Source organism: Aphelocoma coerulescens, chromosome 4 (assembly GCF_041296385.1).
Source record: "Aphelocoma coerulescens isolate FSJ_1873_10779 chromosome 4, UR_Acoe_1.0, whole genome shotgun sequence".
Lineage (NCBI taxonomy): Eukaryota > Metazoa > Chordata > Aves > Passeriformes > Corvidae > Aphelocoma > Aphelocoma coerulescens.
In genome coordinates, this window is record NC_091017.1 from 43505655 (window position 1) to 43523861 (window position 18207).

Here is an 18207-nt window from a genome sequence, read left to right on the forward strand (position 1 = left end):
TTTCACTTAACTCCCCCTCAATCAGCCTGGCCATTTAAATGAGGTAAGTTTTGAAAACTGAAATTTGTGAATATACCTTAAAACTGTGGTCAATGAGGCCATGCCATGCACTCCTCATAGCTGCCAGTCTGTCTCGTAGCTACAACAAGAGACCAGACAGCGTGACCCAGCTGCTTAAACTTTGAGCAGTTAAGGCACAGCAATCACAGATGTTTTTCAAAGAATTCCTGCCTCCTTCAAGGCATATTCTGCTCTAAGGCTACTTTTTCATAGGACATTGCAAAGTGAAAAGAAAACAGGCCCTCACAGCTGGGTTAACAGTACCACTGTGATCGAAGTTACTGATCAACAAATGTCCTAGACTGTCACAAAAAAATCCCCACATCCACTCTTTCTATTCCCAGCTGCTTATTCATGCCCTCCCACAAATTCTTGCCTCCTGTGTAAAAACAGGCACATGTGAAGCCAAGAACTAAACCGGACTAAAAAAATCAGTTCGACCGAGTACTCCTCAACCCTCGCACCTTCCTCCTGGGCAAGCTGTCACTCCGATCGTGTTCTCTACTCAGTTCCCCACGTACTCCTGCTGGCACTCATGAAGAGACAATGCAGGTGTCAAACAAGCAAGTGGGCAAGCTAGCAGCACCAAACTATGCAGGCTCTGGCAGTTAACTTCAGCGGGAACTTCTTCAGTTTTTCCGCTTGTAAGACCTTGTTTCTAGGTGTTTATTCAAAGGTTTTGACAGACTAACCTGAAGCTTCATTTTCCACTGAGGAACGGTCTTAATGTCTGTTTCTTGTCCACATTAATATAATGCAGCCTCCTCACTGAAGATTTGCAGCACCTTAAACTGGCAAGGACATACAATTTTGAGTCATGAGAAGAGAAAGAAAAAACGGAGAATTCCTCAGGGGCATATTTTTAACATCTCCAGCAAAATTTAGCTAACAAATAAGCACCACAACTTAAGACTTTCCAGTAGACTTTGGCAGATTGCTCTGCTAAAACACAAAAATGTTTAAGGAACAATCAGTATATGTTCCCTGCAGCTGCTGAACAAGACCTGCTGTGCAGGTACAGCTTTGGTCTGCAGGAGGTCATGAAGCAACAGCAGTGAGAAGAATAAACTTCAGTGTAAAGAAACACAAAGCAGAAAAAGGCTCAGTCTGCCCTGAAAATAAAATGAGAAAAAGAAAGGACACAGAGAGGGAAGAGATCTGGAGTCTGCAGCTGAAACCTGGATTTTAGAGAAGAGAATGGTGGAAACAGGAAAAGAAAGAAAGCTGTGATCTGAAGCTAGTGAGGGAGATGGGGAAGAGACACACACTGAAGAGGGACCTGGTTTGGCAGTAATTTCCTGTGCAGAGAAAAAGTGGAAAAGGAATCAAAGATCTGTGAAAGCCTGGTGCACCCTCGTTGCCATTTATTCACACGAGAAAGGGCAACAAAAAATTATGATAGAGGGTATAAAGAGGGGAAGGGAGAGATCAGCTTGATGAAGAAGAGAAACAAGGTCTAGAGAAAACACAGTGAGAAACTAGAGATAGATTTAAAACACAGGAACTGCTCAAGAATCCAGGTGAAAGGCAGAAGCCTAAAGGACAGAAGCCTGCTGCCTCCTCGGCTATTTTACTATTTCACACAGAGCAGCCTTGAACGAGCAAAAAACACGGAAAGGTCTTAAGACATGCAGGCTTCTATCTCCTCAGCTGGATGAGTTTATGTATCAATCTACAGTCCTCGAATTAGGTTCAGCATGTAATTCACAGGCTGCAGTACACAAGGTAAGTGGAAGCACTTAGGCTGGTGCTGCTTCCCAGCTCCCCATACCGAGCCCCATTCGGTAAAGTACTGTAGGCTGTCCTCTGGATTTGGACAATACAGCTGTAGGCATTTTTGTTTATTTTTTGGAAGTCCCTAAACATCAGGTAACACCTAAGAATATCAGAAGAACATCAGAAAAAAAGTAAGTTTTTAACACTAACATTGTGCAACCTCTGAACGTTTTAATTTTACTGAAGTAGCAAGCTCTAGTGTATATACTCATATACTCCATACATCCATGGTTGCAATGCTTGCCAGCACTACTAGATTTATCTTGGCTCTAATCTAACATACTATTTATGTGGAATGACAGCAAGGCATTGATAATAAATCTTCAATTAAATGGCAAGAGCAAGATTTCCAGACACCAAACTTGTGTCACTGAAAGTCCAAGTACAAAGCAGAAGATAAACAATATTTATATGTCCTTCTAGTAGTTTAGTTATTTCTACAGAAATAATTTTGGACAACTACGTTCACTCAACATAACCCACCAATGGACAGTCTTGCAACTGGTCAGTGCAAGTTTAGCTGCTCATGAGCTACATGGAATTTGTTGCAAAATTAACCTGTTTACAAATACATCATTAACCAGACCACTTTCTCACTACACAGAACACACCCACAGTAATATCTAATCACAAAGAAATATGAGTTGGAGCTTAATAGTTGATCCTGAGCTATGCTCGGCAGGAAGCATAGCTGACTTGTTAAATTAGCAATATGGTCCAATATTAGTAGCCCTCCACTTTAACATTGCTGAATCTTGTATGTATGTAAGGAGAAAAAAAAAAAAGCCAAAAAAAAAGCAAAATTGGTTTGGTTAATAAGAACCTTATTACCTGCAAAGATTAAATTAAAAAGATAATTTTATTAGAATAATCTGTTCACACTGGTAGTCATGGCTCATGAGGTTGTGTTCATGAACCGCTGAATCCAAATACATGACCACTCTTACTCAATTTTGCTACACAGTAAAACAAGGTCAGCCACTAGAAGTTATTTACATGAAGTACTCATAAGTAAACTGTTGCACAGTTACTGTAAATCCAGCATAAATCTATGCTGCTACCAAATGAATTTTACTATCAAATTAAGTACAGTCTTATTTACCATAACCCAGGTGCAACAGTTACTTGTTACTCATAGATAGTAACCTTCTTCAACTACTAGGGCTGGATCCAGACAAGCATGACCAATTACACTTTTCTATCAGTTTTGCTTACAGAGCATAACTATACTAGAAAATTAATGTATTTCAGACAAATCAAGTAAAAACACTGCAAACTCAGAAAAAAAAATTAAATAAAACAATTTTAAATAAAAAAAAAATTGTCCTTCCCAGGTACAGCTCTGTCAGAGCTTGGCATGGAATATAGTGACCTTGAAGAGGGTGGTAGAAACTTCTCAAAGTGTTGTGATCTTCACTAAGTAGAGTCAGAGAGGTTGGGAGGCTTTCTTCTTTGTCTTCTTTCAATGTCCTAGAAGACTTTGAAGCCAATACTGCAGCCCAGCTAAAGCACTTACATATCACAGCATCAGAATGCTAGTTGCAAACTAATTCTGATTTTATGAAAGGAGATGGCAAAATTGGTAAGCAGTGGATTCAAGCAGTTCTGCATGAAATTCAGCTACTTTAATGATTACCAAAATCATTAATTCCATTTTTCTTTCCTTTATTAATTCAATTTTTAAGATTGCTACTGAAGTATCAGTGCAAGTTTTCTAAGATAAGGAATTAACTTCACATCTTAGTAAGACTTTGCATTTACTTTAATTCTTCAATACTGCACTAACTCAAAGCAAATAGGAAATTCCCATTCTGATTAAACTAATTAGCTAATGAACACAACCCACTCTGACTCAGAATAAGCTTTCTTAAATAGCTTCCTCATTAGGCAGTTTGAAGGTCAAAATATATATGTATAGTGATGACAAAAATTTAAGTCTTCACAAGAACACATGTTAAATTTTTTAAGTTAGGGGCTTTATGATAATGCATGTACCAAGAATTTTGAGGAAGGAAAGAACAAAATTGAAGTTAAATACAAATGTAATTGTTTCCACAATTGTCATAAAAAATATGCAGAACAATAAAAGAAATCAATAGGTTGGCACAAATATAAAAAGATTTTTAGAATTTAGAAATGTTATGATTATCCAAAAGAACTTCAATTTTATTCAATATATACTTGTTAGATAATATCTCTATTATAACAAAAAGGATTTAAACAAATATACCTCAATGGCATATTGGCAAGATGCATAAATTCCTCAAATACAGCAGCACATGGTACTTTCCTAGTGAGGGAGAAGAAAAAATGTCCAAATACCACAAAGCAGAAGGAACAGCCAATGCAAGGATTAAAAAAAAAAATCCTAACCCTAGATGTCATAGTCTTCTTCAGAAGACTACAGATGTTTCTAAAGGGCTAACACTCCACGTCTGCTAAAGCTCACATTACATAATCCTTATCTGAAGGGCTTTCCTTAATTCCCTTATCTTCTCCCTCCTCCTAGAAGAGGAGGATAGGGAATTAAGGGAAATTTGTGACCCAACCCCACCACCTTCCTCTAAATATCCTTGCAACTGTTCCTGTGCTTTTCTATGGAGTAGGGCATCAAGTGCAAGAAAGGATCTCCTGGATTGCCCCTGTACTCAGCACTGCACTACTGTTCATCAAATGGCATTTGAAAGATGGAATTTCCTACAAATAAATCCATAATAAGGGTCTCAGGCATCATAAACACCTCAAAAGAGCTACAGATTTTAATTCTGACCTAGAGGGAAAATATTTCTCCAAGCTGGCAAAGTCAGAGGCAGACAGCAACTAAAGAGATACCATGAATGTAAAAAAGGTCTAAAGATGAAAATAAAATCAGCTTCTTAACCAAGAGGGTGGGGGAAATCTGACAATGCACCCAGTCACTCTGACTGGCCAAAATATAAAAACCAATCAAATTTGTATTTGATTGAAATATAGAATAAAATAATTAAATGACACATTTAGGTTGGTCTTTAGTTGGTCTTCAAAAATTTAAGGACAAATGTCCCAGATCCTCGAATTAAATGACTTTTTTTTCCCCAAGTGCTGAAAATAACCTTTGTACCTATGTAACACAAAAGGTTCAAATTATAAATGTTAATAACATTAACTTTAGAATAAGTCTTTACACATATTGCAAGTCAACAAAATCAAAGAAACTCCACTTCCCCCAAACCTCCAGGTATGAAGTAGCTCAGAATCTACTACCTGCTCATAGCATCTTCAGTATGAAAACAGACCAAACCCATGGACAAGACATCTTTAAAGAGATACTGAAGAGGCAGAGCCATATCCTCTAATATCCTCAGTCCAACAACTGAGGATGTTAGGTGGGTATGAGGGGAGGGAACTGCAGAAACAGATTAAGTCTAAATATTCTCCTTAAGCAGAAGAGCACAAGCTGCTGACATGACAGAGGCCACTTACCTAGCAAACCATTAGCTTGCTCCAGTGGGGTATTTCCTATATTTTTATGCTTTAGGCTAGGCTTGACACGTATCTAAAAATTTGCAAGCATGGGGAGGTTTTAAAATTGCTTGGTCATATGCACCTAGTTAGTGCACATAATCGAGCCCTTGCAAGTCTTGCCTGACAGTAACATCTTATGGTTAGCAGGCATAAACAGCCTTTGCAAGACTGCTGACATATTTCACAGATCACACTGAGACCACAACTCATTTTTAAATAAAAATCATTAAGGACATTATATATACGGCTCATAGTTTATAACTCAAAAGATAGCTAGTTACTTTAAATCTCTCACTGTGCACATGTGGCAGGCAGGAAAACACATTAAAAGCATAATGAACACAAAAGTTTAAATAATCATCCATCATCTTGAAACAGACCCCTAAGAACAGCTTTTATGTGAATTTTGAGGAAGTAGTAATAACTACGAAATGCCTTCCCCTCCTGTTCTTCAGTATAAATATGGGTAGTTCTTTAAAGGAGGCATTTTAATCATACTCATGTCTGACATGTTACAAAACACTGGCATATCAAGACACACTTTTAAAACAAATATACAAGTGGAATTCTTAGGAAAGAGAACAAAACATCATTGTATCCCTACACACATCTGTCGTGTTCCACATATGGAATCTTGTGTGCACTCCTGGCTTTCCCCTCTCCTTGTTCTGCAGTCTTAAAGAGGATTAAGAAAGGTATGAGGTCAGCTGATCAAAGGTAAAGAACAGTTTCACTTCAAAAAGCAGGTTACACAAGTGAAAGATTTTTAGCCTGAAAAAGAACAGTGGAGAGGGGAGCTCAATAAAATCACAAGTGGCATGGACAGAATTTCTCCCTGCCTTGTCCAGAGCAGGAACTCCGGAAGTTTCATAGTTAGTCAGCAGGTGTCAGAACAATTCCTTTTGCTTGTCTCGAGCCTTTGTTGGTTTGTTTTTTTTTTAATTTACTATTATGTATAGTAAACAGAACATCCACTTAAAGGCATACTTGTTGATACAGAAAAGTGTTGATGTGACAAGCTTCTCAATTATTGGGCTCAATAAGCACCTGGAGAAAAGTCTACTGAAAGCTATTAAAGGAAACAAAATAACACACACACCCCATCATTTAAGGCAAGGAAGTTCACAAGCTGCTGCCAACAGCCTGTCAGCTTGTAGAGACACTTTCCATTTCTTTGCTCAGGAGGAGGTTGTCAAATAGTCCTGTAATTTGGCAGAGCCTTGGATGGTGAGGGCATAAATAAAAAGAAAAGAAGGCCAGCCACAAAAAACTAAGAGGTACTGGAAGACCAGAAGAGTGCCTGTAGCCAGGTGCATGTTGTCATGGTTGCCCTTGCACAAACATGATGAGTCTGGGGATCCTGCAAGTGCCTGCTGCTGGGTTTTCTAACTGAAGTCCCCAGCTGGCCAAAGGGCAAGCAGCATGTTAAAATACCAGATTATCAGGATTTCTCCTGAGTATGGTCTGTGGAATGCAAAGGTGAAAGAACAAAGCAGAGTAGAAATCTCCCAAGCCATTTCCATTAGGTGTTTTGAGGACAAATAGCTGGGTGTTGTGCAACGAGCTCCCTACAGGTGAATCAATCAGGGCAGCTCACATGATCAAGGATAAAAAGAGAAACTTTTTGGGTACTGTCTTCTTGCAGGAATAGGCATGGCCATGGCCAAAGGGCAGACTTCACCTGGAAGGAACTGGAGAAAAAGGGGTGTTGGGGGAAGATGTGACAGATCATTTCTCATCATGTACTGTGCATGAGGTTTCCAACATCACTCTCCAATCATCCTCTGCCGCATCAGTGGGGCACAGGGTGCAAGTTCAGGGGCTATGCAGCAGGGGCCCTCCAATGAGATTGCTAAGAATGGCATATAGGGCTAATCAGACATTTTATCTGACCAACTACAGATATTCTTCTACTCTTACATGACCTCAATACTCCATATATATAGCATAAGCCAACTAATCATGGAGTAAAGCAACAACTTACAGGCTCAAAGGAAAAATAGAGATCATCCATCTGTCATATGAGATGAGGATTTGAAAATTTCATTAATTTTCTGAAACTGCTAGCTAAGATATTCAAAGAGTTTCATTACTACAAAGAGCCTTTCTATGCTGTTAATCCAGATTAGTAGTGACTGTTCAATTTAGAGTTTGCTTAAATCTTTAGTTCTACCTGATGCAATAGAACAGTCTAATTCTTCCTTCCTTTGAAGCATGGCCCTGCCCTCTGAAAATTCTCCTCTGCTCCTTACCCTACTTCCTGTTCCAAACTCATGGTTCATTGTGCTTTTACTGCTTTACAGCCCATCCACAGACATTTCAAAAAGGAAAGTACTTCAGAGCTCCTCTACAGATTTTTACTCCTTTATTTGTTTTTAGTGATTTGATCACCTGCTGGCCCAGCCACATGGAGGAAAAAAAAAAAATCATTAAAGATCTTCATCATTTTCATAGATGATAATCAGAGAGAATTCAGCAGCTCTTCTTGATAAGAAAAATAGAACTTTTTATCACAAACCACTTTACAACTTTTAGCTGTACAGGCTGCCTCTCACCCGAAGTGAGCACCACAATCTTAAAGGGAACCATAACCATAGACAGTCCTTTATCAACCCATTTGCCACTCTAAGGTGGTCTGATCTCAGTCTGAGTCCAGCTGTTCATTTAAACTACCTCTCTCAGCACACACACATTGAACCCCTCCTAAGAGGGGACATTCTCACATATCCAGTACTATTAACATGGCATTCCTGGCAGCTGAAACAAATTGCACGGAGGTAACCAGGAGCTGCCCACCTGCTGGGCTCTGCTGAGCCACAAAAGCAGCCCAGACCACTCCAAACCATGTGTTCAAAAAAGTCTGTTCTCATACCTCAGGGTGTGCCTGGGAACACAAGGCAGAAGGCACAAACTCAGCATCACTGACACTCCAGCAAGCAAGGAAACCCTTGAAGAATTTGATTTTGAGTCTGGGCTCTTGTTTCTGTTGTCTGGCACTTCAGATGAAGCAGCCATGCAACTTTACAAAGGAGACAGGCCAATACCCACTATAGTGAGCCTCACATCAGTGAGGCTTCGAGCGGCTGTTAATGTTCTCCTGAAACTGTGCCCTGTGGGCTGCACAACAGGATTCTTGGTATTTTTAAATGAACCAATATTTTGCCCTTCTCTAACCAGCCAGAAAAACATCCAACTGGAAACTCAAAGTATTTGTCCTTTCTGGAAAAAACAATTCTCCATATTTACTGAACCTACTGTGCAAGCCTGCTTATTATCAAGATCATCTCATTTCCTCCAAATCACAGAATATTTCAGTACTAATGATTTAAAGGAAGTAAAATTAAAAAATATACTTTTGGCAAAGAGATATTGAACGCTTATCATGAATATTTTGACATTTATGAATCAAATGAAACAAAGTAAATGGTCATATTTGTACTGCAGCAGCACTCTCCCTATTATGCAAGATATGCTGGAGCGCAGGGTGGGGTGAAGAGGAAGTCCTAGGCTCTGTTTTAATTTGGAAACATCTGTCTCCCTAGGGAAGGGAAAAACATCAATAAGGCATCATCTCAAGCTTATTTTGTATTTCCTTTTCATGGTTAATTGCACTGCTGATCCAGCCATAAGTACCAATTCTATAAACATTATACAATTATCTCCACCAAGACTCTCGATACTATTACTTTTACACGCAAATTATGTTTCTATCAAGAGTATCTGTGGGAAGTTACAAATACATAGAACTGGAATGACTGAAGTTCCTTATTTTTAAGAAGAAATAGGAGGGGTGTATTCTAAGCAATAGTGAGTGCGCAACTAAGCAGAGATTCTCTCCTCAGCAGCACACCAAATGAAGAGTGATCCTTTTAGAGGTAAAAAATACAAGCACTGTCTTTTACTTCCAGTGAAACCTACTATTATGGTATTCCCATAGTCTCCAATTCACAGCAGTTGCAAAGCTGTCACATAATCTGCAACACCTAGCAGCTGTTAGTCAAGAAGAATGACAGGTCAAGACTGGTAAATTCACAGGGCTCCAAAGGCAACACTTTCAAAGAAAACAGATTATTTAAAAAAAAACAAAAAAACAAAAAACAAAAAAAAAAAAAAAAAACCAAAACAATAAAATGAAAACCCTCTCAGGATGGCTTCCAACACTTGAGGCAAGAAATGCTTTCCCTTCTCTTTCTACTTAGGGAACAAACAAAACCAAAGGGACTTTTCCTTAAGCAGACTGAAGAGTTTATTCACCAGCTGTAACCTTCTCTCTCCCCCTCTGAAAAAAATACACCCATGAAACAAACTTACTAGCCCTCCAAACATTTCTTTGTCTACACAAACATGAGCAAGTCAAGAGCAGATAAGGTGTAAAGCTTCGCTTGGCCAGTTTTTCTCTTGGCTCTAAATACTGTAACTGATGCCACAAGTACATTCTGGACAGCTGGAGCAGTTCACCACAAATATATTTGGCCAGCTGAATCTGGCAGTTGAAGTAAGTTGAAGGACAACAATAGTAGTTTTTCTTCTTTTAAACAATCTCAAATAGAACATAATATTTTGGTTTGAAGAGACCTCCACAATCATCTCCTCCAGCTGCCTGACCACTTCAGGGCTGACCAAAACCTAGAGCACGTTGTTAACAGGCATTGTCCAAATGCCTCCAAAACATTGACAGGCTTGGGGCATCAACCACCTCTCTAAGAAGATTGTTCCAGTGTTTGATCATCCTCTCAGTAAAGAAATGCTCCTTAATGTCCAGTCTAAAGTTCCACTTGTGCAGTTTTAACCGCTCCCATGCATCCAACCACTGGCCCTGAGGGAGAAGAGATCAGCACGTCTCTCTCCACTTCCTCTCCCCAGAAAGCTGGAGCGAGGAGTGAGGTTACCCCTCAAGACCTCTTCTCTGCAAGCTAGATGGACAGAGTCCTCAGCTGCTCTTCAAAGGGCATCCCTTTCAGCCCTGTCACCAGCTTTGTTGCCCTTCTCAGGCTGCATCCACGGACCTTCACATCCTTCTTGAATTCTGGGGCTCAGAACTGCACACAGAACCCAGGGTGAGGCCACCACAATGCTAAACACAGCAGGAGAGCAGGGTACCTACTGTTTCTAAAAATCTTTAGAAATACTAGAAATTTTCACACATGCATGTGGGGTGTTGGAGGAGTTACTGTGGGTCACCTTTTGGGAAAAATATTAGGAAATAGCCAATTGTTGCATCTATTCTGTGAGAAATTATCCCTTCTGCTGAATTCCTCTCTTCTCTTTCTCAAGAGAATACAATTATTAAGTAAGGAAAGTCAAAGTATTAAACCATATAATGGTGTAAAGGATTTTGTTCTATATGATTCCTGAAATGACTTATTTCTCAGTGCTGCCACAAGAAGGTAGGAGGAGCAACACAGGTGATGTCACACTTGACACTAGACAGAAATACATGTGTCATTTGCTCCCCAGCAGCCTTCTGGCATCTTCTTCCAAGAACTGTCCATTTCTTTGCCAGAATTTTCCCTTGTCCAATATAAAAACTCCTGTTTAATTCAGTAATGAACAGGATGTAAAATGCCTTCAACAGTTTTTAAGATGCATTCTCAAGGTCAAGCTATTGGTAGATTATCAGTGAGTAGGTGAAGTCATTATGTGAACAGTATGGAGTACTACAGAGTTCAGGGTGACAGCAGTATCAGGTAACTAATGCTATTAACTTCCCCAAGCAACCAATCATTTTTCATTGAAGTTAACCGTAATTATGATCCCAAAAGTTTGCTGCAGATATATGGCCTTAGTAACTACATGTAAGGGGATTACATGCTCATCTATACTCAGTAAAGACTACAATATAGTCAAAATACACCAACTGCTATTTTTTTCCTTCTCCTTATCACAAGCTTTCCCCTGTGTTTTCTCCTCCTCCCCCAAAGAACACCATTCTCTTGGTTACTTTGCTAAAAAGGAGCTTCTTACCATAGTATTGACTCCTTCCACTGGCAACTGCTGTCTCTAAATACTTGTAAAGAGTTGTAGCTATCTTAGACAAGTCAGGAAATGTCAAAAGAAAAAACCCAACAAACTACTACAGAGCTGAAGGGATTGATTTATGATGATTAGAGTGGAAGAATAGAAGAATAAATGACTTACAGCATAGCTATTTCCTAACTAAAGTCTGAAATGCAACAAAGAGGGAGAGCAACACAAAAACTGTCACCAAAAGAACTTCTGGAGATAGATAAACACAAAACAAGACAAACAAGTTGAAAAATTGATACATAAGAGGAATTCAAAAACGATTGTCCATGCTCCCGTAAGTTATCAATGTTTTAAATTAAAATTCTGCTGCACTTTATGCAGCCATTAATGTCTTTAAAGTGGATACATATTTACATGGAGGGGAATTTGGTATTACATTATCATTCTGAATAGAAGCAAGGTGAAATTTAAATGTAATGAATATTTATAATATATAAGGAAAGCAATCATACCTATCCTACTCACTAAGCAAAATTCAGTACTTTACCAAACAAAACTCTTAAGACATGACTTAGACTTTGGAGGAGCTTGCAACTTTCAAGTGACAATCTTGCTTGGAATTTCTTATAACTCATTCTACAAACAGCTGTAACGTATTTTTTTTACATTTAACAGGATATTACATTTGATAGGAAACCAGTGTGACTTTAGTTGGATTCTCTTTGTTCCAAGGATTTTCTTTTAATGAATCACGGGCCACATTCAAAAAAGCAGCAGCTGAACACAAGGTTCTCACCAGACTTTCTAGCCTGGATGCAGGGTATCAATGGGAGAGTATTATTGCCATCACCCTCAGCTACAATAGCCTGAAGTATAAGCCCCGGGTTATTTCTGCTAAAATAAGTGGACACACACCCTTGAAAAACAGGCAAGAGTTTGAATACACACAGAACCCATGTGAACATAAAAATAATGGTTTTGATGGAATGCTTCTGTATGCCTCTAAACACTGCAGTTAAAATGCCCTCCAAAGCTTTTTTTATGACCTTCATAAATGCATGGGATTGCTGCTGACAAACAGCTGAAGTCCCTCCCAGGCACACCAGCATGCTTACACTAGACACCCAGGAATGCACTTCAAGCACTGGAAAGCGCAGTGGGCTCTTCGAGCTTAGTACTGTACTTTACTCACGCAAAAGGCTAGACCAAGGTTTAATATCTATGTTTGCAGAAGCATTGCTTAGTCTTTAAAACAGGTCCTACCAGCAGTGTTCATCCCATTCCCTCTGCTACAAATCATGCTTCTAAAAAAAGCCAGCATCTTTTTGTGTGCATGTGTCTGGAAAGAGAGTGGCTACACACACACACACACACATAAAAGAAAATTTGCAGCAGGCTAAACAGCAGCAGGAAAAAAAATAACATTCTCCCTACATGCTCGATTTAGCACTGCTTAAGTACTGGGAGGGAGGTGTAAGCTTGTTTTCAGAGCAGACAATGCAGCCTCACCTCTCACCTGTGCATGTAACATAGAGTAAGGCACTTCATAAACTTACGGTGACCATAAAACTGATGGGTTTGAGGTTAGACCATGGAGATACAGTGACAGCAGGAAACCCTGGAAACTGACACACTGCTTTACCTCCCACTAGCTAACAGTATTTAAACTCTGTTAGCCGTCAATGGGCAGCACTGTACAATTAGGTCAGATTTAAAATAATTTTATAATAATAAAACTAAATTGGTGTATCTCAGGTAGCATCCAAGAAAAATGCAGCTCAAGTACACACACGTATTTTCATTGCAAAAAACCCAAATCACAGAGTCACAGCACAAACTGTTCTGTACTTTATTGCTGTCTGTGCAAAGAGGCCCCAATGAAATTTTCAGGGATGTACTTTAGAACAGGCAAATACATTTTCATTTGCTATTCCCATTATAATACAAAACTAAGAACCTTTGCATAGATATAGTTTCAAACCTTTTCAAACTACACGGGACAATTGACCAATATTGCTTTTGCATAGTCACATAACTCTAAAGGTTAGACTATGCAATAAAATGATGGTGCAGCTATGGCAAACCCTCCCAGCTGTGTGGTTTCGTTCCAGTTACTGTTACCGTAATAACCTATTCCTGCTATTGTTACCACATTGCCATTAATGAAGTCCAGGTACATACTACTGCCACACTTTCATGTCAATAACCTAAGAAGTTTCATGCACAGAATGCCCATGTAGTTCCTTCATTTTTAAACTTTCCGCAGACAAACAATAAGGAGCTATTTATTTCTATAAATAACACTCTCCCATGTAGATAGGGTATACTCACCCCATGTTCCCTATTCAAAATTACCTAAAGAACAAAATCCAGAGACTAAACACGTTATAAGAGTTATTAAAACACTCAAAGACAGTACAAGGAGCTAAAGTTTCAAGCCACCGGTGTGGCTAAACAGCTCACCCTCCCCTTGCTGCAGCTGCTCCGAGCATCCCTGCGGGGCGGCGGGTCCCTGTCATACGTCGTGAAATTTGGGGCAGGAGGGCTGATTCTCCCGGGCCCGCCCTGAGCAGAGAGGGAACTGAAGTACCAGGTTGCCTTCCGCAGCAAGCCACCCAGGCGGAGAGAGGGGGCCAGGGCCGCCCGCCCTCCTGCCCCACCGGGAGGGGCGGGGTGTGGCTGCGAGGGGGTCAGCTCGTCGGGACAACCCCCTGTGCTGCAGGAAATCCGCAAGAGGTGATTTACGGGCAGGGTTCATTCCCATCCCACTGAGCTGACAGTTCAGCTTGAAAAGTATTATTCTGAGCCCTGAAAGCTTGTTAAATAACGAACTTTACCCTTAGGCCGAAAAAAAAACCCCCAAAAACTAAACCAAAAACAAAAAAAAAAAAAAAAAGAAAAAAGAAAAAAGGCAGGGGTGGGGGCTAGGAGTGGAGGGGGATAAGGCAGTGTTGCACAAGCTTATCAGTGCCCACTTGCTGCAGAACATGCCCTTGCAAGAGCTGTGTATGAATAACTAATACTATTTATATCTGTAACACTTTCAAGTTCCTGCAAATCACTAGAGAAGTTTAACACGTGAAAATTACCTGCTTTAACCTACAATACCCTTATTTTCTGGCCAGTTTTTCCTCTTATGTTGGCGGAATTTCAACTTCATTCACACTTTTTAAAGTGTTTTCTAAAGCTAAAGCTCTTAAAATTGGAGTGGAGAGAAAGAAATATATTGTGTAAAGAGTTGACCCAAAGGCCTGTATGACCTGTACTTAGGCATCAGTTTAACATGCAGCAGCATGGCATCTTGATGGGAAGTAAAAACATAACATCTATGAACTTCTTTGAAGTTAACAAAGTTCAAGCAGATGACTTTATACTGACAACACAATCGTATTTTCCTTGAAACAATTATTTGCAGTTTACTTATTTAATCCTTTCATAATTACTTCAGATATTCATCTCAACATTCACAGAAACAAACACGTGCTGTACTCACTCAAACAGCTCCAGCAAAAGCAACTCACAGCTAAAGACTTCCAACATGACTAAGTCTGCTTGGATCCAGAATCTTTCCCTACTTACTACTCAGCAGTAGTCAGGCACAAAAATGTTTTCCTATTAACGTAATCGCCGAACACATGCTATCCCGCTCACTTCCCGGTCTCTTGACCTTTCCTTCCTTTGGTTTGCTGACAGTTCCTCTTTTTCCAGGGAGCACTTGCGCTTACACACAGTGCGCTACAGCGGCAGCTCCCAAAGACATCGAGGTTTCTTCAAGAAAAAGAGTAACTTTCCACACCATATTCACGGGAACACAAAGTATCACTGAGGAGAGTACCTTCACTATCAGCTGTTCTACCTCAGCAGTTTAAGTATACAAAATACGTGCTGTGCTCCAGTTTGGATTCTTTCTACCTTTCCAGCATAAGCTATTCGGAGAGTTTACAACTCAAATGCCAGTTTCACCCAGTAAATAACTGACTTACAGTCATGGGTTGGAAGGAGTTGAGGTATTTTTACCCTCCACTAAGTTTTGATTTTTTTTTTTTTTTTTAATATTTATAAATAGTCTGAGTGGCAAGAGTGGCTCGCTGAATTGATTTTGTGTTCCTACTTTTAAATACTTAAGCATGAAAAACTCTTTATGATCACTGATAGCATACTAGCACTCAGAATATTGCAATGTAGGCATTCAGCTGTAGTCGACATATTTTAAGAGAGACTACAGTATAATCAGTAAACTTTTCCATGCAGATTATTATTTGAAAAGTATGACTTCTGTGTACAATGTATGGTCTACAAGAGTTTGAATACCTGAAGTGCAGCTAATGTATACTATCAAAACTTAACTTCCCCATGTAGTTATAGTAAAATCTCCCCAACTTTTAATCAGTAAAGCAAACAGCATAGGGAGAAAAAAAAAATCAGAATATTAGTTTAAATTTTAATCCACACAATTCCCTGCCTGCCCCATACTGAAATGAATAATGAATGAGCTAGGTCATGATTGCTTTCACTAAGTATGTCAGAAATCTTCAAAACAATGAGATGAGGGTAAGGCAGACATCAAAGGTCTTTCTAACAATGCCACATGCTTATACAACCACATACTATGCATCTTTTTATGCATCAGCATACCAGGAACTGCATAACCACAAGCACCAAAGTACCAAAGGTACTTGAGTTTTATGTTACGAAACTTCATATGCAAACAAAAATTAACCGAGAACCGTAAGTATTTGTGTCTGGAACTCGAGAGTTTAAGCCCAACCTTCACCATGCGTCTGGGCAGAACTAAGATTTTCAGACTGGAGTGTCACCTTACATCTCCCGTCAACTCTGTCACGCAGCAGCAGCTCACCCAAAGCGTAGCTCCAAGAGACTTTTCAACAAATGGAAAGTCTAGGGTTTTGTTGTCATCATCCCCCCACGCCTCCCTCGCCGCTTCGTTCCTGTGCCCAGCTGCTTCCCTGAGCGGTTCTCAGCCCGCCCTCCGTCCGCGCTCCCCAGAGCAGGACCCCGCTCGGAGGCGCCTGCGGGGCGCGCCCCCGCTGCCAGAGCCGGCATCAGCCGCGGCCCGAGGGCCGCTGCCCCGTCCCAGCGCCGCTCCAGCGGCTGAGCCGGAGCCGGGACCGCTCCCCGCCGGGCAGTGCCCGCTCCACGGCAGGAGCGCAGCCCGTGGGCTGCCTCTGCTCATCAGGTGTTTCGCGTCTCTCTGTAAATGCAGTTGTCCCCCGTGCAACCCGCCCTCCAGCAACCCTGAAAACTCAGACACTTTAAAAAATTCCTTCTCCCACTTTTAAGGACCCTCCCCCCCCCTTTCAAAAGGCTTCTCCCACATCTTTTTCCTTGGTGGAATCCCCAAGCCGTCCGTTCAAAAGGACTTGCAGCCACATGCCCAGAGGAGCGAACTGGCATCTACAGCGGGGGCACGGGCTTACCTTTGCTTCCCCCGCGTCGGGCTCCTCCTCGTAGTAGCCCTGGCCGGACTCGTAGGCGGCGGCAGCTGCCGGCTGCCGGGGTCCCAGGAGCACGGCACCGGCAGCCAGGCAGCAGCTCAGGGAGAGCACCTCCAGCAAGTGCATGGTGCAGGGATGGCAGAGCGGGGCCGGAGCGGGACCGCTGGGCAGTCGGAGGAATGCAGCCGAAATTATGAGGCTCCTTCTTTTCCTCTCCCTCCCTTCTTTCGCTGTCCTCTTCCCCCCTCCCTCCCCTCACAATATCCAAGGCAGTAAAATCCGTGGGATGGAGAAGATGCGGTAGCAGCAGCTCCTATGCGCCTGCAGGGGAGTTCCCGACTTTCCCAGGCGCTTTGCAAATTCTCACCAAAGTTATCCAGAGTTTGCCAGGTAAAAAACCCACCAGGAAACCGGACATCCGAGGCTGCGCTCACTCAGGATCAGGGGAGGTGGAAAGCTCAGAGAGGAGGAGGAGGAGGAGGGAAGGGAAGGAAAGGAGGGAGAGAGCCAGGGAGCAGCAGAGCGGGACCGAGCGGCCGGTCGCACCCGGGGAGATCCTTTCACGCGGGCCGGGCCGGGCCGGGCCGGGCCGGGCGGGGGGCTCGGTGCCGAGGGGCCGCTCTCCGCTGCGCTGCGCTCCGCCCGCCGCGCTGTGCGGACGCCTGTCAGCGGCGTTGCGGCCGGGGGGTGCGCGGCGCCTGGGGCTGCGCGGCGGCGGCGGCGGCCGCGCATGGCGAAAGCGCCCTCTGCCTGCGCCTCCGCGCGCCGAGAGGGGCCGGCGGCCGCCTTCCTCCTCCTCCTCCGCCGCCTCCGCCTCCTCCTCCAGCGCTGCTGCTACCTCGGCGGCGCCGCCGGCCGCTGGCGCCCCGGGGAGCGAGCGCCCCGCACCGCGGGCAAGAGGCCGCCCCGGGCGCGCCACGGCTCTGCCGGGAAGGGGTGGCCACCGCTCCCGGGCCCGCAGAGCTGGCCGCGTCCGGCCCCGGGCTTCGGCTCCGGGAAGATGAAGCCCGCGGTCGGTTCCAGCCCCGAGGACAAAGCAAAGTGTCCGGCTCGTTTCATTTGGCTCGGAAGCCAAGGGGTGAAGTTCTGTAAAATTCACACAGAGAAATCATGCAAGAAAATTTTTGTGAATCCTGATCAGTTACTTGTTGAGCAGCGTTGGCAGCTTCACTTAAGACACTATGCAGTTATTTTTGGCAGGAGAAAAAAATATTTTGCCATGTTAGAAACAGTAATCCAAAGAGCACCATAATTATTTGTAGCCTTCCTATCAAGCACATCTTGGAGCTGTCTTCGAAGAGAAGTAACACCCCATTCAGAGCCCTAAATAAAACTGAGCACAGATCCTGTGTTGCAGCTACACTGTGATTAAAATTTTTTAAAAAATGCACATTGCTATCAAAGTAACACATTACAGCCTGCTCAAATCTCAGCTATGCAGAAG

General features: G+C 42.2%; 1 protein-coding gene across 1 annotated transcript in view; it reads right to left on the reverse strand.

Annotated features, from left to right (window-relative positions):
* The window catches only part of VEGFC (vascular endothelial growth factor C), a 71546-nt gene extending 54107 nt beyond the window's left edge, over positions 1–17439 (reverse strand). The window contains 3 exon segments of the mRNA XM_069013764.1: positions 16746–16978; positions 16981–17088; positions 17091–17439. Coding sequence (XP_068869865.1) covers positions 16746–16978; positions 16981–17088; positions 17091–17181 — 432 coding nt within the window. The 5' untranslated portion in view covers positions 17182–17439.
* Positions 17440–18207: the final 768 nt, after the last annotated feature.